This window comes from Diadema antillarum, unplaced genomic scaffold (assembly GCF_040938485.1).
Source record: "Diadema antillarum isolate AM-2024a unplaced genomic scaffold, OU_Dant_1.0 scf00000007, whole genome shotgun sequence".
In the NCBI taxonomy this organism is placed as follows: Eukaryota; Metazoa; Echinodermata; class Echinoidea; order Diadematoida; family Diadematidae; genus Diadema; species Diadema antillarum.
This window is the reverse complement of record NW_027270896.1, coordinates 3,249,801-3,275,391: the sequence shown is the minus strand read 5'-3', so window position 1 is coordinate 3,275,391 and position 25,591 is coordinate 3,249,801. Positions and strand designations below refer to the sequence as shown.

The following is a 25,591-nucleotide window of genomic DNA, read 5'->3' as shown; positions in this document are numbered from 1 at the left end:
CAAAACACCCTGCTGACTAGGTGTGTAATGTTATGCAGTGTATTTATACTACACTGAATTATCATTGCTTTGTCAGTGGACAATTTTGAAGTTGTAATAATGGCTTGTGCTGAAGAATAAAAATGCAATGTTGACATTTGTTTCTGTATGGTAGCCAGGATACAGGACTCCAAGTTTAACAATACTGGTATGACTTTAATTTTAACTTTTAGAGTTGTGCTGTAGTTGTCAATGTCTTAGCAGTATTTTAACCTGATTATCATCTATTTCCTATTCATACTAAACCCTGTCTTGAAAAGAATTTCCTGTGATAGCAAAGCATCCAAAAAGGTTGATCGCATTTTAAAATCGACTTGGGTACTCTTGTGGTCGGGAATAAGTCTGTCTCAAGAGCTTTTGAGAATCAACTGTTTTTAAAGCCCCATGACAGTTTTGCTGTAAAGGTTCATTTTGAAAGAAAATTCGAAACTGTTGCTTACTGATTAAGAAGTGTTTATTTTGTAATTTCTAGTCTAAATAATATAGACTAGCAAAATTTACAAGATATGGAAAGAAAAGACCAAAAGCAACAAATGCTTAGCCTGACACAATTTTGCTCAAAAAGGAGGGGCACAGACATGATCATGCAGGACTATTATGATTATGTTTGTTTTTATGTCCAAAGTGACTTGCCCGTAATAGGCAAAATCTTGGTCTTACATGCAAATTTCTTGTCTAAACCTTACATGGAATGCATGTCACATGTATCTTCCTTTAATTTTGTTTGAGGCAAAGTGAAGTTATGAGCAGCAAATCGATTGGGATGGTTTTCCAAAACTGTGCTTGGGCTTGGAATGACGGTAACCATTAATTCAGTGTAACAGTGTGTCACCATATGATACATGGCCATCCCTCTGATTTATTTCATTCTCTCATAGTTAGACAAGAGGTGGTCTCACTGCTCTTCTGATGCAAGTGGAACTTGGGTCTAACTTATGAGAGAGAGAGAGAGAGAGAGAGTGAGCGCCATAAATGTATTTGATGCCATTTACAACTTTGATTTTCTGAAAACTGTTTCTATTGAAATGGAGGCTACTTCCAGCCACCACTTTTATTGATGTAGTTTAAGTGATCTTGTCTGAGTTTTGTTTCCTCTCCAAACATTCTGTTCACTTGCTTCTCACTTTTGTATCTATATATGACACAAGATACCAAGGTTGTACAGTGCCTGCCTTATATTCCCCTATAAGAGGTAAAATATTTTCTTGCAATAGACCTGTATATACTGTACAGAGAGATGAAGCAAATTTTTTTGTAATGGTTGTTCCAAATATCTCGAGTGCATGGTAATTATGGAGCATCGTGTATATAAAGTCTTGAGAGGATCTATGAAACTGCCAATGTTTTATTATTTATGGAACAATCATATAAAATGTGTACAAACTGTAACATGCAATTCTGGAACGTTCTGATAGCAACCTATATGTTGCCTGATGGCTCAAATGTTGTATTCTGTGTAACAAAAGCAGGTAAACATTTTGATGATCTAAAAAGTTGATGTTTAAACCTGCTTCTCTTGTCTATTCCCTTCTGTTCCAGCTTCAGTAAAAAGTGCAAGTACATGTCATGAATTTGTTGTTGAAAGTAAAGTTGTCTTTAATATTTGTTGACTATTTCTAAGTGCCTAAATATTTTTGAGCTGCTGTATAAATCAATTCAAGTGAAACCATACATATAGTTCCTGGCTGCTGAAACTTGGTAGTCTTTTGTTGCAAATCATAATGTTTCTTTTCCAGAGGAAGTGGGACCCATATATAAGCTAAAATATTTACTTAGACTTGATTAGGCAAACATTTCACTTTTGATACATGTAATAGATACATAATTTTTGTTACTGGTTTCCTCAAGTTTGGTTAAGGTGCCTTAAGGTCTCTCAAATGTAAAAAAAAAAAAGAGATCAAATTATTAACTCAATCAACAGTTATTTTGCAATATCACTTACAAAGATGTGTATTGACATTTACATTGGAATGCCCTTTTTAATGCAGTGCTTTTACCTTTCATTCAGCAGAAAATGAAAAGAATCGAAAGAGAAAGGTCACGTCGGACCATTGGAACTAAAAAAAAAAGTTACTATCTTCCTCTGCTTTGAATTGGAGATCATGAACTCATCAATCTGACCAATCTGAAGTGAAACAATTCTCAGCATCCTTCCCCAAGGGGAAATGGAAACAAAAAAGTTCTCAAATTAAGATTGAATCTGGTAATAATTCTGATAAGTTTGCCCGTAGTCACAAGATAATACTTTTTCAGTTTGAAAAAGGAAGAGGAAAGATACATAATATACCTTATATGTTTGGATTTGATGGTCACACAACAGAGTTAGATTGAGATATGGTCCTCCCTAGCTAAAGCTTGGTGCAATGCGCAAGTGATTAGAAACTCAGACAGCTAAGGGAAAAATGTCCGTTTTATTTCTGTTCTTTAGTGTTGCCCACTGTTTGAATGTCACAGATGAAGTCACCGTGGCTGAAAAAATGTGTAAAAATGATTTGAATTAGTGGACATAAAGAGTGCAAATGTAATCATAAGTTGACACCTGCATTATTTCACTTTCCTCTTTGTTAATTTTGCTGAAGGAAATTCATTTTTACTTACCATTTTGCTTGAAAGCTGCTTAATGTCGAAGAAGAGTTGAAATGCGGACAAATGTAAGATTTATAAGAACATAGTTGTGAGAGTTAAATTTTGTTAATTAGTGTCCCACACAATGTAAGCCTTACATTCACTTTGTCACTGCTTGTATGCTCGTTGTCTATGCTCGTAAATAAGAATATGCAAATATTAATTTATTCCTTGTATCTCATTTGAAATAAAGAAGACTCTATTTTCAATGTCATTAGTCCTTTTGTCAGAAGGAATCATCATTTTTTATGTTCTGAGGATTGGAAAAATGATATAGATCTGTGCATACAAATTCTTATGCAAATGACATTTGTTGGGTAGAGGAAGTGAGAGAGAGAGAGAGAGAGAGAGAGGGAGAGAGAGAGAGAGAGAGAGTGAGGGAGGGAGAGGGAGAGGGAGAGAGATAGCTGCAGAAGGGATTAGAGGCCAAGAAAAGGACAAATTTACAAATAAAATGTTTTGTGTGAAATTATTTAGGATGATTTCTATCACAAATCTATTTATCTGTCTATCTATCTATCTATCTATCTGTGTCTGTCTATCTATTCATCTCTGAATAAATAAATGAATAAATACATGAATAAATGAATATACATATATATATATATATATATATATATGTATTATATATATATATACATATATATATATATATATATATATATATATATATATATATATACATATATATGTACTGAAAGAAATTAGACTGAGGTGGACGTTGCTCTCGATCTTGAGTCTCCCTTTTATTCAGTCAAGCTTTCGGCCAGTCATCAGGCCTTCATCAGGATCTACCAACAGAATAGTTATTATCTGAATAACCTGATGTGTCATATAATGTAATGCAATTTTATATATTTCCAATTTTCTGAATTATTTCCTTTATAAACACAAATCAATCATTCATATATGCAACCAACAATGAGGCACCGCACACATTTGGAAAGGGAACTATCTCTTGCACTATATATATATATTATATATATAGTGCATGAGGCTGAATGCACTATAACAATATAAGCACCGACAAATTCTGAATTTGCCCCGAAGGCCAGTTATATTCAATGAGGCCGCAGGCCAAATTGAATATAATTGCCTGAGGGCAAATTCAGAATTTGGAGGTGCTTGGTACTTGTTATAGTGCATTAAGATGTCATGCACTATGTGTTATATAAAATAGCATACATACCCAGGCAAGATAAATTGAAAAAATACGAAAGCCTAGATCATTTAAGACTCTAACGCTACACATGTCTAGACAAGCAATAATACCAGTTTTTTTTTTTTAACAGGTGTGGACAAAATCCTGAAGATCCAAATTCAAATATAGAGTCTAGGGTCAACGATTTCTAGGCCCTACGATAGATTAGGTCTAGGGGCCCTGGCCTAACGTTACACTACTAGACCTACGTCACTTACGAGCGACAGAGCTAACGTATAGTTAACACTTGACCCTACAATAGGTCTACCATGGATCTAACACTAGCAGTAACACGTTAGACGCCTAAGTTTACTTACTGTACTGTGGGTCCAGGACCAGGACTAGATGATGTTTTGTAGGATAAGGGATCTACTGGATTTAAACACAAGGCTTGTGCCAGGCATCATTGAAGTCACCATTGCTGCACAAGTGGATTCCGAGAGTGTGTTGTAAATGTCGTAGTAAAAGTTCAATAGCGTAGCGTGATCAAAGGGCGCTTAGCGTATACTGTACACACGCTACCCATTTCCACGGCGCACTTCCGCGTAGAATGTACGGAGAAAGCGGCACAAATCTTGGGTTGACTTGCTCAATATCCGTCGGATTGATTCCTTTTTCAGAACAGTAGGGCGTATTTGATGGCATCCTTTATGTCCTTATTGTCTAAGATACTGTTTATATAGATCAGTCTCTGTAAAAGTAGCGAACCTGTTCATTTCAGCTTCCTTGGCATGTTTAAATCTACCGCTGAAAGTCTAGTCCCACACAGATAAGTTGCTGGCATAGCCAGCGAGAATCGAGAATAACGATAATATCGAGCATATCGCGGTTGTGGCGCAATCGCGTCGATGAGGTGCGGGATTCAGTACTCGATGATTAAAATGAGGGAGCAAAAACCGATATCAAATCAATAGTGGGTTATCGTCTGCAATCGTTATATTTTGCATGCACTATAACTTTTGTCGTGCACTGCCGGCCTGTATCATAAGTATGTATGCTATTCTATATATATATATATATATATATATATATATATATATATATATATATATACATATATACATATATATACATGTATACATATATATATACATATATATATATATATGTATATATGAATATGATATATATGTATAATGACTCTGTTTGTGATTATCATGCTAAGACAATATGATTATTATATGGCAGCATTATGATATAAGAATTTATTTATATATATTTTTGGACATATGATGTTATTCTGATGATGATTTGAGGTTAGATTGGATATTTGTATTGAATTGAATGATTGATTTGTGTATATAAAGGAAATAATTCAAAAGATTGGTAATATGTGAAATTGCATTATATATTATATGACACATCAGGCTATTCATATAATAATCGTTCTGTTGGTAGGTCCTGACGAAGGCCCAATGACGGGCCGAAAGCTTGACAAATAAAAGGGAGACTAAGATCGAGAGCAACGTCCCGCCTCAGTTCAATTTCTTTCAACTATATATATATATACATATATATGATGTGTGTGAGTTCATGTGTGCAAATGCATGGAATTAGTAATGCACATATTATATGTCCATTTGCAAACTCAAAGCGAGATAAAAAGAGGGGTATCAATAGATGTGACTTGACATGGTTAGTGAGCCATGTGTCTGAAAGAGCCAAAGTTTGAAAGAGAAATAGTGAACTAAGTGAACATGAGTGCGTAAACGGCAGGGGTATGTGCCAGTTTTTTAATTTACTTGTGCATTTACTAGGCATTGCTGAACTCGGATGGTTGAGGGGGCTGCAGCCCCTCCCCCCCCCCATACACACACGTCTGGCTTTAAATAAAGAAATTGAAAAAAACAGGGGGAAAATGAAGCCCATGACTTCCCTAGAGTTCTGCACTGAGAAGTTTGTTTGTTTGTTCATTTCCATCTGAGAAGATGGCTGGATAGCCCATATTCAGCTCCATTAAGCTGGTCTTCCATGGGGTCCAGTTGGATGTGAGGTGGGACCACTTCACCGGGTTAAACACCCTGCATGCTCTTTGTGATGAATGAATGAAGTGGGATCTTTAACGTGCATGAGTTATTACTCTCTCATACACGGGACCTCCATTTTATGTCCTATCTGAGGGACAGAGTGCTTTGCCTCTTGCTAGTTTGAGGGTTGTGTATTATACACAACATTGCTCAGTTAGCATTGACCCTTGACCCAACAACAAACAGGTGCTACCCTGTCCCTCATGCCAGAGCCCCCCCCCCCCATAAAGTTCAGCAGCCCCTGTGTATCTTCTTGCCCTAATTTCCCATGAGACAGAGCCAAATATGTGGGGCTTAGTATTGTTGTGTATATTAGAGGCTCACACAACATGACAATTTTAGATTTTAGAAATATAAATACATTTTGCTGTTATGAATGTGGTCCAGGAATGTTATATAGTATAGTGACCATATTGAAACTCCCGGGGTTCAAATAGACTTTTATAATGGAAAATTGGGCTGAAATGAGGAAACTATGGAATTAGAAACATTGCTGTTTGTCTCTTAAATTTCAAACTGTCAAACTGTGTCAAGTGTCAACTAACATTCTACCAAGATGAGACTGAGTCCACAACTAAACGACTCTTTTAAACATAGTTTACTAGTATTTCAGTGTTATTCCTTCGTGGATCGGAAGACAGCAACAAAGGAAGAGATAAAAAGAAAAACAAACCAACAAACAAAAAGCCCACCAATCACAATGATCATATCGAACCGTTCGTACAATGTGGGGGTGCACGTGCACGGGATGTTTACGTTGGGAATTCCCCTACGTGGGATCCTGCCATGACGAAAGACCCCTACAGTATTGACTCCAGTAAGTCAATGGTCTCTGACGACTCACTCAGTCACTGTTTTCGTTTCGCCCTTGAAGTAAGTTATTTATATCCATTCCTTTATCCTAGTAACGTTACTTCTGTTTTGCTTCGTACGGAGTTTAGAAATTAGAAATCATCATCCAGTCATCTATCCTTTGGAAACAGTAACAGAGCCTTGAATAAAGGTTATTGAGTCTGGTAAACAACTTGTTTATGGTCATGTTTACTGTACGTGCTTGGAAAAAACAGCAAAAATTATCGGTAAATTCAAGGTGTTCCAAAGCTGTGATATCTATGCCATCATGTTTCCTATCGGCACCACAAAACACATGCAATACTGGTATGTTCATCGACACATTCATGTGCTTACGCATATAGATCTACTCATCTACTGTACCGTTCCGTTTTGTCTTCTGCACATGTATTCTTCACTATGACTGAGATAGACCACCATCGCGAAATAGTAGTCCCACACCTTAGGGTTTGCGTAGCAGTGCAGTGGCACCATGCACCAGGCATATCCGTTTATAAAATGTGACCTAGTGTTTTCTTGTACTTACGAAATTTCGTCATCGACGGTCGTATGCATTAGGACTATGGACTAGCAGAATGTAATTACTGTATATTGGATTAAAATACATGCAATAAAAGATAATATAAACTAGAATCTTGACGTGCTGAAAGATTGGTCTGTATCTGGCTAGCTGGTCGCCGGGGATATGTTCCGCGGAGACTGCGTCTGGCTTCATGGATGAGGAGAGCCAATAAAGTATTAAAAAAAAAAATGATAAAAGACTCCTCTGGACAGAAGGATTTTTCTATCTAACACACGTTAAATCTTATCCGGCACCCATAGCAGTACTGCTAATAATCTACTTACGTTACCGGTAATACTACAAAAACAGGCTTGGATGCATTATTATTATCTTTATTTATTTATTTATTTATTATTTTTTTGTATTCTGCCTCTTATTGACAATCATTGCACTTTGCAGGATTATTTATTGCTGACGATAATGGTGTTACCCCAAAACCAAGTGAACTACTTGTCCATGAGTGGATTTAGATAATTTGAGCTATGTGTAGTCTGTTTAGATCTACATTGACTGTAACTTGACATTCATTTAGCATCATAAAACCAGCTCATGTTTGACAATCAATCTTTGATTCTAATGTTAAATATACCAAGGAGGTTCAAGAGATTGGAGTCACAACTAGTTAACACCACCAGAAATTGAAAAGTGAAGTTCTGTAGCAAAAGAAGATTAATTATGCCCCAAAATGTATAATTACGTGCCTTATAATAGACATTCAATACTTTTTTTAAAAAAAATCGGCTATTATTCGTGCAAAGTACTGTAAATGTGGAAATTTTTGCGGTACATTAATTTTCGCGGATTTCGCGCTACGTTCGGCTAGCGCGAATTCAAAAACGCGCGAATATATCTTCGCAATTTTCTATGCACATTTTGAACGGGCTGAATTGTGTGCGCTTCGTCGATGATACTGCTACGTAGTACAGACATGTTTACGCATATAGCAGTATCATCGCATGCACCGCACGCACCAAGCCCACGGCCGATTGGTGTGCTACATCCCCGCGACTACAGTACTAGTACTACAGTATACGTATCGAGTAAAATACATGTACAGTACTACGTAGTTGAGCGCTTGTACTCGCACTCGCGCCGCTCGCTACGTCGCTTATTGTACGCTGGCATAGCAAGCTGTAGTAGCAGAGGCTCTGGATGAAAACAGCGACTGTGTATTAACCTGCTGCTGAGCGCGAATTTAAGAACCCGCGAATATGTTTTCGAGCCGCGCAGCGCGAAAAATTAATCGCGCGAAAATATTGACGTTTACAGTACCTGGCACAGCATTTGGAACCCCCTGATTTTGTCCCGATTTTCCTCATTTACTGAGCTGAGTGGCATAGATTGACATGCTTGATGCTGCTTACATGTGTTATGCAGTCAAGCACGCGCACAGCTGCTCTAACACGATACGATTGGTAAAACGCTGCTGCAGACTTGGGAAATTTGCCAAAGTCTCATCAGACATGCTCCCATTTGTGTGCAGATTTTGAATTGCGTGCCTGACTCTGGTAGAAAATTGTCGGTTTGAAATGCTTGGAAAAGAACTTGAATTTCAGAAAAATCACATTTCAAGACTGCTCTCTCCTGCTGATTGTGAAATAAATTTCCCAAAATTGATATGTAAACAAGTTGCATAGATTGGCTTGGCGACAATAAAAACCAATTTTATGATGTTTCCCTTCTAGTGGAACCACTGCCAGCAATATTAGTTCAGGCACATATATCTCTATCATGGATAAAAATCCACTGTTAGAGTGATGTGACTGGATTACATTATGGAAAAAAAGGATATCAATCCACCCTTGTCATAGTAGTGCAATACAGAGCCAGATTTCTGGCAAGCCATGTGTGCAAAGTAATGGACATGCATGCAAGCCCCAGATAGAGCCACTGGCAATGACTATCACAACTGTGTTCCTTTGAACCCATTTTTGATACTGCCACTCAAAAATATTTGAAGCATGCGCCAAAATGGATCTACTTTACAGATAGGAAAACAATTGATTCATATCATGTTCCATAATGCCTAGCCACTCTTCAAGGAAGATATGTCTTTTTGATAGTAATTACTGGTACTCTTTGCTATCCCTATTAATAAAAGATGAGTGATACATAACTGCAAAGACATGGGAATTAATGACTGGAAATTGTGCAAGTATTAATGAAATAAATATCAAAGTTACTCCACTGGGCATGTATGGGAACTAGTCTTAGTATCAATTCATAGAGAGCTATACATGGAGATTATACCATATCAGTTTAATTTGTTTGAATTTAGAAGAAAGTGAAAAAAAAATCGGCTTTCCAGGAGGCTCTTTTTCAAACACTTTTACAACATACAGGTCTGATTTATACTTTTGCAACTATTTCTGGATGGGATTGAATTTAGTTTATGACATGTTTGTAATATCCTCAGGAAAATTGAACTTCCTTTACTGAATTAACAAGCAAAACATACCTGATATTAAGTAAGAATTCAAAATGACTCTTCAGATTGTTAAGAAAGATAGTGCTTCCAACACCAAACATTAAAGGCACAAATGCACCTGCAGAATTCGTTCGTGCATCCATAGAAAACTGAGCTGTTTGAATAATTGTAACCACTTAGAACTCCAGCTCTTGAACCTCTTTGGGTATATACACAAATCAGCATTGTTACACCTGCCTTATATTTTCTTTCAACATTCCCAGGATCAATATGATGACCAAGGTTTCATTGATTGTTGTGACATGGATGCTGTGTGGTAAGCGAGTAAATTCAAAACTCTGAATGTATGATTTAAATGAAATTGATGATTAGACAGTAAAATAGATTTTATCTTTATGCATTAACTAGATGTCAGATTAGTAGTATGAACACATGAGTTGTGCTAGGAACATATTTATTGCATTTGGAATATTTCATCGACCCCATGATTATCCTTGGTTTGGTCACAAATGCTCTCTGCACATGCACTCATAATACTTTGGTATTCTGTATTGATTCATTAATTGTAACTGAGGAAATATTTGTATGATTGATTTGCAAGATAACTTGCAGTTTTTTTTTCTTGTCTTTTGAATTTGTAAAAACGTAACTGGTATTAGGATAGATAATAATTTAATAAGTAAAATGTTTGATTTTGTTTTCCTTTTGTAAGGTATCACATTATACACGGCTTGCGAATATTTTCCCTGTGTGAAATATCTCACTTATACAGTAGCTTTTGTTTATTTGATTGTTTGAATATTGATGGATTTTTATGTTTTCCTGTTAGGAAAGTGTGAGCAATATTCATTGCCATTGTTTGTCATTCATCTAGCACTTTTCCCTGCTTTCCTTAAAACAGGTGCCCTCGGGTGTCCTGATCCGGGCACCCCTAGGAATGGTGCCCGGCATCCGCCCGAGACTGCGACACCCACAGAATTCGCAGTCCACGCTGTCCTCCGCTTCACCTGCGATGACGGCTACCTTCTCGACGGCCCCCCAAAGATTATATGCACAAAGAGCGGCGCCTGGCTTCCCCCTCACCAGCCATCGTGTGTGGGTAAGTCAAGCCATCGTCATCATTGCAGAGCTGCCACGTCTCACCAGTTTTGCATGAGGCTCCCTGAAAACTAAAACATCTTCTTATAACGTCCCGACAAGGGAACGTATGGTAAAAGTGGATATTTTCTTGTGAGTAACTTTTCGTGCTCTGGCGGATAAGATGGATTTCACATGTTTTTAATTCCCGCAGAGTCAATACATGAACTACTGGAACATATAGCAAGCAAACATATCCACATGCTTTTATTTTTGAGCTAGTTTCTGGTTTGCCTGAATCGTGTTAAAATTTTGACCCTATGAAATTTATACTTTACACTAAATGCCTCCCTGATATTTGAGTCATTTGTGCTCATTGAGAGGCTTGTTACACTCAAGTTTCTCTCGTAACCTGTTTTATACTAAGTAAAAAAATCCTACTATAGCAGCCTTGAGCAGCCTTTCAGCTCAGACAGACAGAAGGTGATCTGATCAGGTCCGATCAGGTCGGGTTCTGAAACCACCTACGGGGGCTCGTTTCACAGCCCACTATAGCTGCCTCTGCTGCATTATAGAATATAAATGATCGAGAAGCCACTTCTTAGCCCACCCAAAGTTATCGTTGAAGGTCATCGCCCGCTAACATAAACAACCCAGTGCTGCGACCAATCCCAGCTAATCAAAACCTGTGCAACTTGCACACTTTCGCACAAAAGCCTGCGCCATGTATCGGAGGGGAGGAGCCAGTTTGGCCTGCTAGGGCCTGCTAGGGCTTGCTTTTCTTGAGCAGTATAAACAGACGAGAGGCTGCTTTTTCAGAGCAGGCTTTCGAACCTCCTCGAGGAAGCTCTGAAACCTGCTCACAGTATAAATGGGGTATCAGATTGCTCCCTTGAATCTTCCTGATTTTAACGTCTGAATGTTAACAGTCATGCCATTGTCATTAATTTTTCACACTCTAGGGGGCCGAACATTTCTATCCCCTTACGGCCTTTCTCGAGGCTGCCCAGTCTGTGATAGTCACCCCGAGTAAGACTAGGTATTTGGATGTGACCTCTGCTAGTGTCCCTTGCAGGGTCTGCCCTGTGGTCTTGAACCAGACACTGAGGGGTTTGTAGCCTTCTGTAGTCAGTGGTTTTGTCTTTGCCAGATGCCCTTGGAACGTATACTTCTAAATGACATTCCCAGCTACGTCTGCTCATGTGACCTCATGATCCATGGTACAAATCATATCATCATAATGCAGCCTTCTTCTGGTTCCAGTGTCCTGTAAGGAGCCATCCTTATTTTTACTTGCACGGGTTCAACCACCTTTATTGTAAATATGTGGGTTATGATTATGGCACCTCTGCACCCTTGTTGACACACAGCAGGGATTGTTCATCCCGGTATAGCTTCAACAGAGCTGCAGTTTTGGGATTATTTTAACAAGTAACAAAACTTGGAAGAAATTCACAGTTCATACAGCAGGTGTCACACTTCTTTGGAACAGAGGAGTTTTCCATCATAAGTCAAATGTGAGGCACAATCTTAGAACAAAAGATTTTCATAGGCAATTTGCCAGCTTGTCACACAAATATTTAATACAAATTGGTTCTGACTCAAATTCTATTAACAAAGAGGTCCACAAAAAGCTCCAAAGCTGTTGAGGAATTGGAAGTTGCTTATCAGTTTGACAAAACAACCAAAAGTTTACATTCGTTTTAAAACTTTAATCCCCAGCTTTAGTTCATATTGAGAGCAGTTCAGATAATTTCCATACATTAGTTGTTGCTATATTAGGCAAGCCTTCCACAAAGGTTTTTTTATTGTTAGCAACAGACGTTGACATAAAGGTGTACAGAGATTTTGATGGAAAAATTGGATTTCTGGAATACCTTTAGGTTTGTTGAAATGTCAACCCTTTATCAAGAGATTAAGCAGCATATATATATTTTATTCCTGTCATCATCATCATAATCACTATGATTATAATTGCTTGCATGTAATAACTAGAAGACATGATTCATAAACATATCTTTGCTTCTTGGGTTTGGAAAAAACAAACAAACTAAACAAAACAATCTCCCTCCCCGAATGATTGTGAACTGCAGATTATTTTTCCCAAATGCCACTTTATAAAATGTTATGTGTATTTAGAAGATACACAGTAGGGCTTAATGGATTATTGGATATATCTCTTCTAAGCATAGCCAGAGAAAATGATCCTCTTCTACGCTCGGTATTACTCTTGGCATTAAACATGCATTCCACAGACTGTGGCGCTAAAAGTGCAGACTGCCCTCTAGTGGCAGTGTGGCACACACAGAGACAGTATATGTTTGACAGGCAGCACTTCTAAAGGTATTTCTTTGCGCATTTTCTGCTACCATAAAAATGTTGATGCTCTGTGTATGTGTGTGTGTGCATGTGTGTGTGTGTGTGTGTGTGTGTGTGTGTGTTTGTGTATCTGTATGTATGTTTGTGGAATGTAGTGAGCAAATTTCTGCTTCATTTGACTATCACTGAAGTGAGATTGCTGTGGAATAATGTGATTTGTAAGAGATGTTTTGATGGAGACACAGTAAGATATTTTTAGGCCGTTTTTTCACATTGTCTTTTTAAATTATATAATGATGAAAATCTCAAGAAAATGTCTTTGTTTCATCGTTCAATAATGATGTGGATTCTTTTTAAATCTTTTGTTAAAGGTGATAGACCTATTTGTTCATTCATGTTCATGAAACAGTGGACTACCATGCTACCCACTGTCAACATCGTACATAGTCAAATTTAAAGAAAATGGTCGTTTTCACAGACATTTCTTCTCACGAACTTGTGTGTTCTCATGTGCAGTAAATAATTATTTTTACATGAATTACAGTGTAGTTATCATTCATTTCTTGCTCTCTTTATCAATCAAAACTTGGTCCTCTTATTCCAAGTTAACAGAGCATTGTGAAGTTCCTAATGTGTTTAAACATGACGATTATTCAGATTTTGCTTAACCCGTTGAGGACGAGTCCCGAGTATACTCAGGCAGGTATCTATGGGAAATGCGTGTTGTAGCAAAATCAGTCTGTCCTCAATGGGTTAAATTGTTTGATGCCAATGAGTGAGATGCTTTGATCTGTGTTTATACTTGTTACTTTTGACATGAGTCAGTCACATTAATTGTCTGTGCAGCGTTCAAGAAACTAATCCTTCCGAGGTTTAAAAATTGGAATCCATATGAGAACTTGTTTTCGTAATCAAAATGAAATGTCAAGAGAAAAAACCTTGGAACGTGATGTTTTCAAGAAGAAAATTTAGGACTCTTTGACATTTCAGGAAAGTCAAAATTCATAATCAGATATCCACTGAATGACTATAAAAGGGGAATTAAAGACCAGTTAAAAGTTTGTCTGATACGGAAAATAAGATTTTATAAGCACAACAGTGACAATGTGATCAAAATCAGAGTAAAACTAGGATTTGCTAATTTTGGCAAAATATTTCTCAAACAGTTGAAACAAATAGTCAAATGAGTGAGCTGATGATGTCATTACATCACAATTTTCCATCTTGATCATACGGTGTATGTAAAAATATGATGAAAATTCAATTCTTCTGCTATGAAAGTGTAAAGCATGTTATTCCTGGCTGAAGAGTGTCACAATAATCAACTGTCAAATATGTTCATAAGATTTGAGACTGGGACAAAAAAAAAAAAAAAAAAACCCGGATATTGAAATCTGAAGATTTGATGTACAAAATATATGACAAGTTGTGAGGCAATGACATTGACTCATTATTTACATAATTGACAGTTCAAGGTCTGTTTTGTGTATAGATAGAAGGAGAGTGAGAGAGAAAGTGATAGAGCTTTAGAGTGACATTAGGAATCAAATGTATACCACTTAGACATTCATTTACTGTAAAACGAGGAATTTTCGCGTGCACTTTAATTTCGCGAATTTCGCGAGCGCCAAAATTCGCGAAATTAAAATGCACGCGAAAGCTTTTGTCTACACTACATGCATTGAATGCCAGTAGCAATTCGCGAAAATTTCATGCCACGAAAAAGGCTGTCGGCTCCAATTCGCGAAAATTTCATGCCGCGAATATTTCATGTTTTACAGTATAGCACACACATATAGACTGTACTATGGCGTGAGAACACTGTTATTGCAATCCCTTGTGTATTTGTATCGAGTGGTTGGAACATTAGGAGAATACACATGCACAGCATTAAAAGTCTGTTAGGTATTTTCTAAATTTCTCTCACAAATTTAGGCAATCTCATTATTTTTTTTTCTCCTCAGTTCATTAGTTATTCCCGCCATTATTTTGAAGGAAAAATGTGAACCCCAAGAATGATTTGTGATACAGATATTTATCTCTGCACATTATGTAAAAAGAAAGAAAGAAAGAGACATCAAAGTTTTGCTAGGGGGAGAGTTTCAGTAAAAGATTTGCCATTTCATCAATTAGAGCTTTCTTAAAGAAACATGGTATAAATAAATATGCATAAAAATACAACTTCAACTATCACAAACTATCATAAACTATCGCATATGGAAGAGTAGCTCTCGGAAAAGAAAAGAAAACAGAATTGCTCGATATGTGGCAAAATACATCAGGCAGAGAAAAAAAAAAACCCAACCCAAAACAGGCTAAATCTGGCAGGGCAAATTCACCTCAGTCCAAATAATGCAGAGTGAAACTTGAAACGTGACGCTTTTGGCGTGGAAGTTTGGAGGGGAAAAGATATTCCTCCGTTGCCCGAGGTGATCTCAGGAACCAATCACAGGTGTTGTGGGGCATCAATGAGGGTGACGCAAGCATTCCATTGTCGGCATTGCCGGGGCAAAAATTCCTTGCTAGATTTGTTGCTGTTGTTGAACATATCACTGCTAAATGGTAGTGCAAATTCATGGAAAATGCTCATTCAGATAATCAAACTATCTTCAGCAAGCCTCATTGTTACCTGCTGGCTGTCAGAGGGATAGCTGAAAGACATTTTCTCTACAGTTAGGCAAGATTGCTCCTGGAGGTTTACTTACTGTCCCTGCATTGAAATTAATTTGTAGCACAGGGAAAAAAGATGAAAATGATTCTCCTCATTGGATTTCAAAATGAATAGGGACTATTTCTATAAGTGCACTATATGAACTAAAAATAATGTGTTGTAATAGAATGTGTTGTATAATAAAATATTTGATAGTAATAATAATGATATACGACTACTACTGCCACTACCACTAATGATGATGATGGTGATAATAATAATGATGATGGTAATAATGATGATAATGATAGTGATAATAGTAATAATGATAATAGCAATAATAATGATAATAATGATCATAATAATAATAATAACAACAACAATAGCAGTCATAATTATTTTCATTAATACCATTATTATTCAAATTCATGAATTTCTTCCGTCGAGATGTTTTCATTGCAACTGATTGACAAATTGCCCTACATCAACGTAAATAAATAAGCACTGAATTGATCAGTGTTTAGTAGTAGCCATGATAAAAAATCATGGGCGTACATACTCGAGCAGGATTCGAACCTACGACCTCCTGATCACCGGACAGGCGTCATCTCCACTAGACCACCGAGCTTTCGCCCGAAAGCAAGTGTTGGTTCTAATCCTTATAGCATGCAGCGGGTACTGCTTTGTTATTCAAATTCATGAATTTCTTCCGTCGAGATGTTTTCATTGCAACTGATTGACAAATTGCCCTACATCGACGTAAATAAATAAGCACTGAATTGATCAGTGTTTAGTAGTAGCCATGATAACAAAGCAGTACCCGCTGCATGCTATAAGGATTAGAACCAACACTTGCTTTCGGGCGAAAGCTCGGTGGTCTAGTGGAGATGACGCCTGTCCGGTGATCAGGAGGTCGTAGGTTCGAATCCTGCTCGAGTATGTACGCCCATGATTTTTTATCATGGCTACTACTAAACACTGATCAATTCAGTGCTTATTTATTTACGTCGATGTAGGGCAATTTGTCAATCATTTGCAACCATTATTATTACTGTTACTGTTATTATTATTATTATTATTATTGTTATTATCATTGATATTATAATTATTATTATTATTGTTATTATTATCATTATTGATATTATTATTATTATTATTATTATTATTATTATTATTATTAGTAGTAGTAGTAGTAGTAATAGTAGCAGTAATAGTAGTAGTAGTAGTAGTAGTAGTAGTAATAGTAGCAGTAATAGTAGTAGTAGTAGTAGTAGTAAGATGAGAATACGCTGAAATAATGTTTCGTTGGCCAGTTTGAGCCCCTTTTGCACTGAAGCAAACACAACATCAGGTGACCAAAATAACAGACCTTCTAAAGGACAATCTTGCCTTCAATCAGTTCGAGTGAAGTCAGATACCATGACAGTATTTGTTATCATGTATCAAAGTAGAACAATTTTCAATGATAAGTTTTTGAATTGTTAGTGATGGGCTTGTAGACAACTTATAATATATGCAAGTCTTATTGCTAGGTTTCTGCCATTGACTAATCGCAAAATTGAAACATGTGCATTCAAAGGTGAAAAAAAAGAAGATACAGTTATATGTGGTCTTAACCAGGAACGTTTGTCAAGATTAGAGGGTAATATCATTGTTTAAAGCTAGGTTAACAGTTGATGGGTCTTCAGGGACGACATTTTAACAAAATTGTTTTACACCTGTGGTCTGATACAAACAGCCTGCCTATTTCTTGTATCTTATTTGCTATAACTGTTGAAATGTAGCTGTTCTTTGCCAAGATACGTGAGAAATTGATCATTTATAGATGAATTATTAAATTGATCAGTGTCATCACTACTGCTAGTACTACTGCTATTACTTATAATGAGTGATCATGATAATGGTGATTAGGCATAACAGTGACGTTGACGATGAGAGAAGTTACATTTTATTTGATTGATTATATTGACTATTAGGGTAGAATATATGTCACTCATGAAAATTATTAAAATAATGTCACAATAATGTTGGTGAAATCATTATGGAGGGGAAATACTTGTAGCAGTGACAGAATGATCTTTTGTGCTGTTAGTGCGAGGACAAGTTTTTGTGCTTGGTGAATTTTTTGCCCACAGTTGTCATTTCAAACTATTGAATTGAATGCGTAGAATTTTCCCTCCTCTTTCTCTTGTAACCTTTTTTTTTTTTTTTTTCAACAGTAAGGTGATCCTGTACATGACAAAAGTGATGCATTGCTAAGGAGTCTCATGTTATTTTTCACCGTGTTATGATTCTTGTGGGAATGATAAGGCTGGACCTACAAGGTCAGTCATATTTTACATTGGCCATGTTTGTCATTTTGCCGTGATTCAGCTGTAAGTCAAGAGAAAAGAAGGTTGTTGCTTTTTTAAAACACTTAACTGTCAACAGAGATATTTTCCCCACCACCTCCCTGCCACATTGTAATCTTAGCCTGTAATAAAACCTATGCCTTTGAAGTATTTGTGAGAGAAATCAATACTCAAGAAAAGGGGAGCTGTCAGGAGAATTAGTTAAGATGTGCCTGTTTCATAGTACTTGCTTTGATGGAGCTTATCTCGATTTCAAGCAGCCAGAATGTTATGTGCATCAAACTTTGATGACATAGAAATAGATATGGCTGATGCAAAGATTTGTGTGGAAATAGTAATAATTGCTATGTGATACCGAATCACTATTATGCATTTCTGTGCACCGTTTGTCAAGTATTCTTCAAAGATTATGTTTGATACCCCCGTGCCAGAGAGATTTTTCCTCATCGGTCACTCATCGGAAGCAAAGCAAAGCTTTTTTTTTGCCTCCAGCCACTCACCAAAGTGTATAGTCTGATGAATTCAACCTGTGTTGGTCGACTGTTAGGTCAGTGTCTGACATGTTTGGTGTGATCCAATGAGGCAAGATCGTCCGATGTAGGAACTAGGCTTAGAGCTTAGTTCGCCATCGAAAGCCATATTGAGTCGCAAGTCCAGTCAGTGTCACTTACGTGTTGAGCCAGTTTGATAAGTGTCAAATTAATCCGATGTGTGTTAGGCTTGTGTTGTGCCACTATCGGGCGTGTCCAGCCGATGTCCTGTGAGTCTGTTGATATTCCGATGGTTAAACAGTTATTGGACAGGTAAACGTGAGTTTTGGTTCAGAGGCTCTTCTAGCATTGGCATCACTATTGATGACCCTCGGTGCGAGTCTCTGAAGCTTGTTGGATCAGATTTCATGGGAACTCATCAAAATGCTGAAAATTTTTGCATTTTGGGGATCAGATTAGCCTCCGGTGGTCGGTGGAATGGGGGCCTAAGGTGCAACTCCAGACCAGGTTCAAATTGGCATTAATTGATATTGGATGATCAATGGAAGTAGAGCTTCAGCTTTTTTTGTGGATGGAAATAAATGAAAATCAAATTGAATTGAACTGAATATTTGTCACAACAAGAGATGCAAATTTGCAGAGGTGATCATGTCATCACCTCACAACACTCCAAACATATCAGTAAGATACTATTTTTGGTCAATATTCAACACCTATACAATCCCTTCCCCATAAAAGTCAGTGTTTGTTTGCTCAGTATTATCTCGAGACTACAGGACTGCAGTTGTCTGCTGGGAAGTAAAGTATTCTGCTGGTAAAACATTGTGTGAAATGTGCCAGAATTTCTCACTACAGAATACTGTACATGGCAGAAAAGAGTAGTCTTCTTGAATTCCACTTGTGATAAGATTTACTTCTGTCAGCAGTGTCCTTCACAGAAGTTATGATGATTTTGTGATAGAATTAGTTATAAGCATCTAATTCAAAAGTGTGATATAGTGACATTTCATGCACAAGCAAGGAGGGCAAAAGATTACCTTGTCTGCTTCAAATCAGAGCCACATACCAGGGTGATAATTTCTGATTTTCAAGGATGTAATGTGTGACAATATATCTACATTTAAGAGTATTTTTTTCTTCATACACTCTCTTTTTTTCATTAATTATGCACTTAAATTTTGCTTAAATGTCCATTTTCCTTTTTGAGGGCTCCCTGATATCTGAGGAAAATGGAAATTTTCCCATGGAATGATTGTACTGGTAAAAAGAGTGATCAATGCTTTTCACTTTCCTGATGGGTTACCTGAGATTGTCATTAAAAAATGCTATCCTTGAGTGTTTTCCAAACAATCCTTGGTCCAATCGGTGCTTTCTCCTTGTATTGCATGCTTGTCTCGGTGGATCCCATCTTCGTCTTTTTTTTAAAAATTTGTACTGTGCAATTTCTCCCTGCATTTGTCAAAGTTTGCATAAATGGATGATCAATGGATGATCAACAAACATCAAACTGTGTACTTCAATTAACACAAAAAAAAGAAAGAAAAAAAGAAAGACAAGCTTTGCTGCTTGGACATCTTTTTCATTTTTCTTCCAGTTTGAGCAAAAAAAAACCAAAAACTAAACCCTTCTTCCTAAAATGAAAAAAAAAAATGAAGAAGCAAATTTCCACACAGTATTACTTTACTGTTTACTGAGAAAGGAGATATTTTCTTCAGTGTCAGTCAGACTGTTTGATCAAGGGTATATGACATGAAAATGTTTGCTGGAAACTGATTTAGAGCTAATGATGATAATGATGTAAAGCATGAAAGAGCTGCAGTGTGTATAGATCTACATACGTTCAAGGCCTTGGCATAATGCTTTAGCAATATTCTCACAGAGATTGCTACATTGATTTCATATCATTTACTTTATACCAGGCATATCATCTCTATCTATCTATCTATCTATCTATCTATCTATCTATCTATCTATCTATCCATCATTTTATGTATTTATTTTATATCTATCTCTCTGACTATCTGTACATTTTCTATTTATCTATCTATCTATCTATCTATCTGTCTATCTATCTATCTATCTATCTATCTATCTATTTCTCTCTATCTATAAACAAAAATCTACCACAAGAACAAACAAACATGAAATGTCCATTTGTTTTCCTCAATTGAGCATAATTTGTTCCCCAAGGATTTCCATTGTGTGCCGGACCTACTAACAGATTTTTGGTGTTTACCAAATCTGTTCATGGTTGCGAGACTAGGCCGACACTTTTTGCCTGAAACTCCCCTCCACCATCTGGCCACCCTCTACTCTACCTCCTTCCCTATGAGCCGTTCTTCCCTCCTACAGCTCAGTCTGAGGGGTTTTGGATACACCACAGAACTCATTTATATACATGTTTCAAAACATGTTTCATGTTTATCGAGTTGTTATTGTTGTTGTTGTTTTTTAGTCAATGTGAAAGAAAGTAGAATCATTTTTCTCCTTCACACATTTCTGCAATTCAGTTTTGCCAGGTATGGTCTGGAAGTGCTTTCTTGTTACCTTTGCAGTCTTCAGTTGCAGAGCTTCCCTTGACCTTATTTTTACTCCAACCATGGTGATGTACTCTTGCATAGAAAGTGTATGGAAAGCTACAATTATGACTTATACAGGCTGTGTAGTTTGCAGGACAACTGTTATATGGGGCGGCCCAGCTCAAAGCCCACAAAAAGTCACAGATTTAAGAGGCTGTGAAATGAACCAAAATATGTAAATTTGGGTTGACCCAGTCAAATTTGTAAGTCTTTTGTATCTAGGAGAGCCATCTTTTCTCCACCCACCATCAGAATTTGGCAGCTTAACCCTCCCCCCCCCCAAAAAAACAAACCCCAACAACACAAAAACAAACAAACAAAAAACAAAACATAAACAAAAACAAAAACAAACTGAAGTCAAGATATCAGCAGCTTTTCTGGACCATGTCATGCCATGTTTTTTGTTTTGTTTGTTTGTTTGTTTGTTTGTTGTTGTTTGTTGTTGTTGTTTTTTTTTGGGGGGGGGGGAGGGTTGGGGACAGCTGCTGCTTCACTGGGAAACTGATACCACTGTGCAGCATTCATGAGTGATCCTAAACTTTAAATCCTCTTTTCTCCTTTTTCAATGAAACTGCACCTCCTACCTCTTTTATATAATTACTTTGAAGTGTACATCTTACTGTAGAAAAGTAGAAATTCACATTGGCCTACATTTTGTGGGTTTTAAAGGGATGGTACAGTATTGGTGGAGGTGAAGAATTGGCTTTTAACTTCTTGCGAGGTACCAGGAAACCACTTATGAAATAGATCTAGAATCATAGTACAGAGCATGCCATTGGTTTTGGAATGGCTGAGACATCCAAAAACAGAAGTAAAGCAAAGCGATCGTTTTGGGTATCTCAGCTATTTCAAAACCAATTTGCATCAAATAAGCATTGAATTTCTCTTGGGAATTGCGTGATCTTTGACATCTCATAAGAGGTTTCTCATTATCTCAATGAAAAATTTTAGAAACCTGAAGTTCTAAGGTCTCAACCAGCACTCTATAATCTCTTTAAATGTCAATTATGGAATGTTCAGTGTCTGGACGTTTAGCAACTCTAAACACATAAAAAAAAAACACGCTTCAGAAGAGTGCTAACAAATATGTATTCCCCCCCCCCCCCCCGTAAAGTCTTAAACCTCCTCTCTATACCCTGTCTTGTTTTACATACCTCCCCCTTTCATCCACCCCAGCGGAAGGATCCAAGGCTTTATTGAATAAGGCCCAAATTAGGTTAAACGTCACTGACTTGCTTGCTGGAAGGCAATTATGCGGCCAAATTGAATTAAGGCAATGAACATGTATGAATGAACGAAACGATCTTTTTTAAAAATTGTAATCACAATTTGCCCATCTGTGCCTATATACCCAGGAAGGCTGGAAATTGAGCAGTGGCAAAAATTGGGGGGGGGGTGGAAGGGGAGAAGGGTGAGGATTAGGATAAAAATTGCAAAATCATATACCTCTCTACAAAAAGAAAAAACCTCAAATATTTGTCTACTGCAAGAGACATGCATTCTGAAAGCACAATACATTTCATTCCCTTTAGTCAAATCACGAGTGAGAGCAGACATAAATGTTTTTTTTTTTCACACTCTGAACTTTCATACCAGGCATGCAGTCATGCTGTGGGTATCCTCTTTAAATATGGGATAGGTTAGGGTGGGATTTCACGGAGCACGCGAACGATTTGCGAATGACGCGAATGGCAAAATCCAGCATTCGCATTTTAGTCTGCAAAAGATCGCCAAACAAACGTGAGGGTTCGGAAGCGTCGTCAATTGTTCGCGAATGTCGTTTTTACTTCGGCGATAATTTCAAAAAAGTTTGAATTTTTTTGCGAACCTTTTCCGCACACTTAGTCGGGATTTGCTCGTGAATTGTTCTCGAAAGTGTCTTTAAAGCTTCGTCATATGCGCAAGACCTTCGCAAGACACGCGCGATGTTCGCAAAATGTTCGTGAAACCCCACACAGACTCCGAAACTTCGGAGAATGTCTCGCGTATGTTACGCGAAATCTGCGAAGTTTTTCCGATCATTTTACGACGTAATCGCGAACTGTTCGCGTACCTTTTGAGACATTCTCGCGAACGTTTAGCGCACGTTTGAGGGATGTATGCCCTGTACGTTTTCTACAAATAAAAATCGTAGTATACATCTAAACATCAAACAATTAAATATTAACAACTATAGTAACGAAAGAAATTAAAGACTAGCAAAGAGAAAGAATATTTGATATACAAAAAAAAAATCGCAGAATACACTTAAAATCAATTAAGTATGTAAATTTCATTTGAACTATAGCGATTATGTGTTGGAGGAACTGCAAAAAAAAAAGGAACAAATGCTTTACTAGTGGAGATACGTCCTAGGGGGAAAAAATATATGTAGGCAAACACACGATAGAGAAATGAGAGAAAAAGAAAGGAGAAATACAGGAAAAAAAATCAACTCAAGAAAGCTTTTTGAGTTGATTTTTTTCTTGCTTCCACCTCTCCTTGCTACATTTTCTCCCATGATTATTGAAAATGTTTCGTTGTTCGCATTTCCGTCGCGTGTTCTTCGTGTACGTAACATGCTGTACTTTAGCAATGATACACACGACAATCGCACATACGTCGTGGGAACTTCGCACAAATTGCGCAAGAATAGTTTTCGGCTTCATTGTCGGAAAACATTCGGAGAAAAACTTTTCCGAATGTTGGATTTTGTCATTCGCGTCCTTCGCAAATCGTTCGCGTGCTCCGTGAAATCCCACCCTTAGTAATAGCTGATTGTCTCGGATTTTCGCAGGTCATTTCCTTTTACGTAAAAGACTGATCTACTTCCATGCACAAATATCTCTGATTTTCAATGAACCTCTGCATTAGCAAGTTGATGGTGGTCGTACTCCAAGCTCCCAGTCAGAATCGATCGATTTATGGCTGTCCTCCATTCGCGATGAAGATGTTGGATTTGCCTAAGCCATCAATGCATTCTGACATGCTTAATATGCTTGAGGCTGTAGACTGGAAATGGCATAGCGTCTGGTTCAAAAGTAATCTGGGATTGTTTCTCTTCATTTCCTAGAGATTAAATGATTGGTATTGATACCTCAATTGGCTTAGGAAACATCAATTCATCTATATATACGCATTTACATATTTTATTTTTTTTGTTTATTTTTTTTGGTCACTTATGATAGTCAGAGACTGTGCTTTCACATAAAGTTTGCTCGGAAATGAACAAAATGACCTGGGCTCCCTGTTCGTGTATGTGACCAAGATGAAAGAAATTCATTTTCCCTGAATTGTAATTCGCAAATTCAAATATGTGGATCGTTGTAATCATCAGGTCTATATTAGTCTTTAGATTTTGATGGGGGTGGGGGGGGGGGGGGGGGAGAAAGGAAGGATTGGGTTACCAAGAAACAAGAGTTGTGTTGACGTACTTGGCATTTAGCAGACTTTTTCGTGGACCATCAATTCTAACTGTTTCTTCTGATAGACAGTTATCGCAATGTGTATCAAATTTTGCAGGTGCATGATGTCATCACTCTCCCATGTTCATGGTTAATGGCAGGAGGTTATTGCAGTATCTCACTTTAGAGTGACACATGAAGTTGTTCATGGGGAAGGTAATGTTTAGTTTAAAGCTGATGATATGGTATTTGAATTGTTATGCATGTCATAGATCTGCAGGTAAAGATGAAAAATAATTTAAACAATCCTGAAGTCCTCTTTCAATATTTAGGTGTAGGGATTTATACAGCAGGTGTCATGGTAACCCAAGATTTGCTATAGCAGGGCTGGACATTGCTGGTGGCCCGGTGGCCTGGTGACCCGGGCCCACTGAAAAAATTTATGATGGGCCACCAAACTTAAAATTTTTTTTTTTTTTTGGTGGAACAATTAGGCAATTAATATTTATCACCACCTGCTATTTGGATTATATGTTGAATGAACCCTTGGATGCCAGCATATTTTCGAATTATCAATGGACATTTGGAGGCCTGTTAACAGCTTTATACCCATGCTTGTTGAAGTTATTCTCGTAGATGGGTATGCCACTGGGGATGATTACAATTTTGGAAGTCGTCTGAAAGGCAACTTGTCAAGCATTTCTGGGATTCCTCATGGGACATTTCACATGCAAGATTTTAGCCTATTCCATCTAGGGATCATTAGAAGTCAAGAATTCTGGGATCCCTTATTCAATGGACTCTCCTTGGGCTTGAGATTTCAGGATTATTTTGAACTTGATTAAATTCAAAAGGTATCTCAAAGGCTGAATTATGGACATTTTACAGGATGCTGGGTTGAATATACACTGAAATTTGTCCAAAACTGTAAATGATACAAAGTAAGAAGATATGAAGAAATATCCATCTTAAATATTGCACAATAAAATTGATCTTAACTACAAAAC

General features: G+C 37.3%; 1 protein-coding gene across 2 annotated transcripts in view; it reads left to right on the top strand.

Annotated features, from left to right (window-relative positions):
* Positions 1–6,741: 6,741 nt before the first annotated feature.
* Positions 6,742–25,591, top strand: part of LOC139717241 (sushi domain-containing protein 4-like) — a 460,810-nt gene continuing 441,960 nt past the window's right edge. The window contains exons 1-3 of one of the 2 annotated variants that reach the window (XM_071628746.1): positions 6,742–6,765; positions 9,998–10,050; positions 10,636–10,833. In XM_071628746.1, coding sequence (XP_071484847.1) covers positions 10,005–10,050; positions 10,636–10,833 — 244 coding nt within the window. In that variant the 5' untranslated portion in view covers positions 6,742–6,765; positions 9,998–10,004. Of the gene's footprint in view, positions 6,766–6,957; positions 7,051–9,997; positions 10,051–10,635; positions 10,834–25,591 lie in introns of those variants that run through there. The other variant, XM_071628740.1, reaches the window with a different exon arrangement.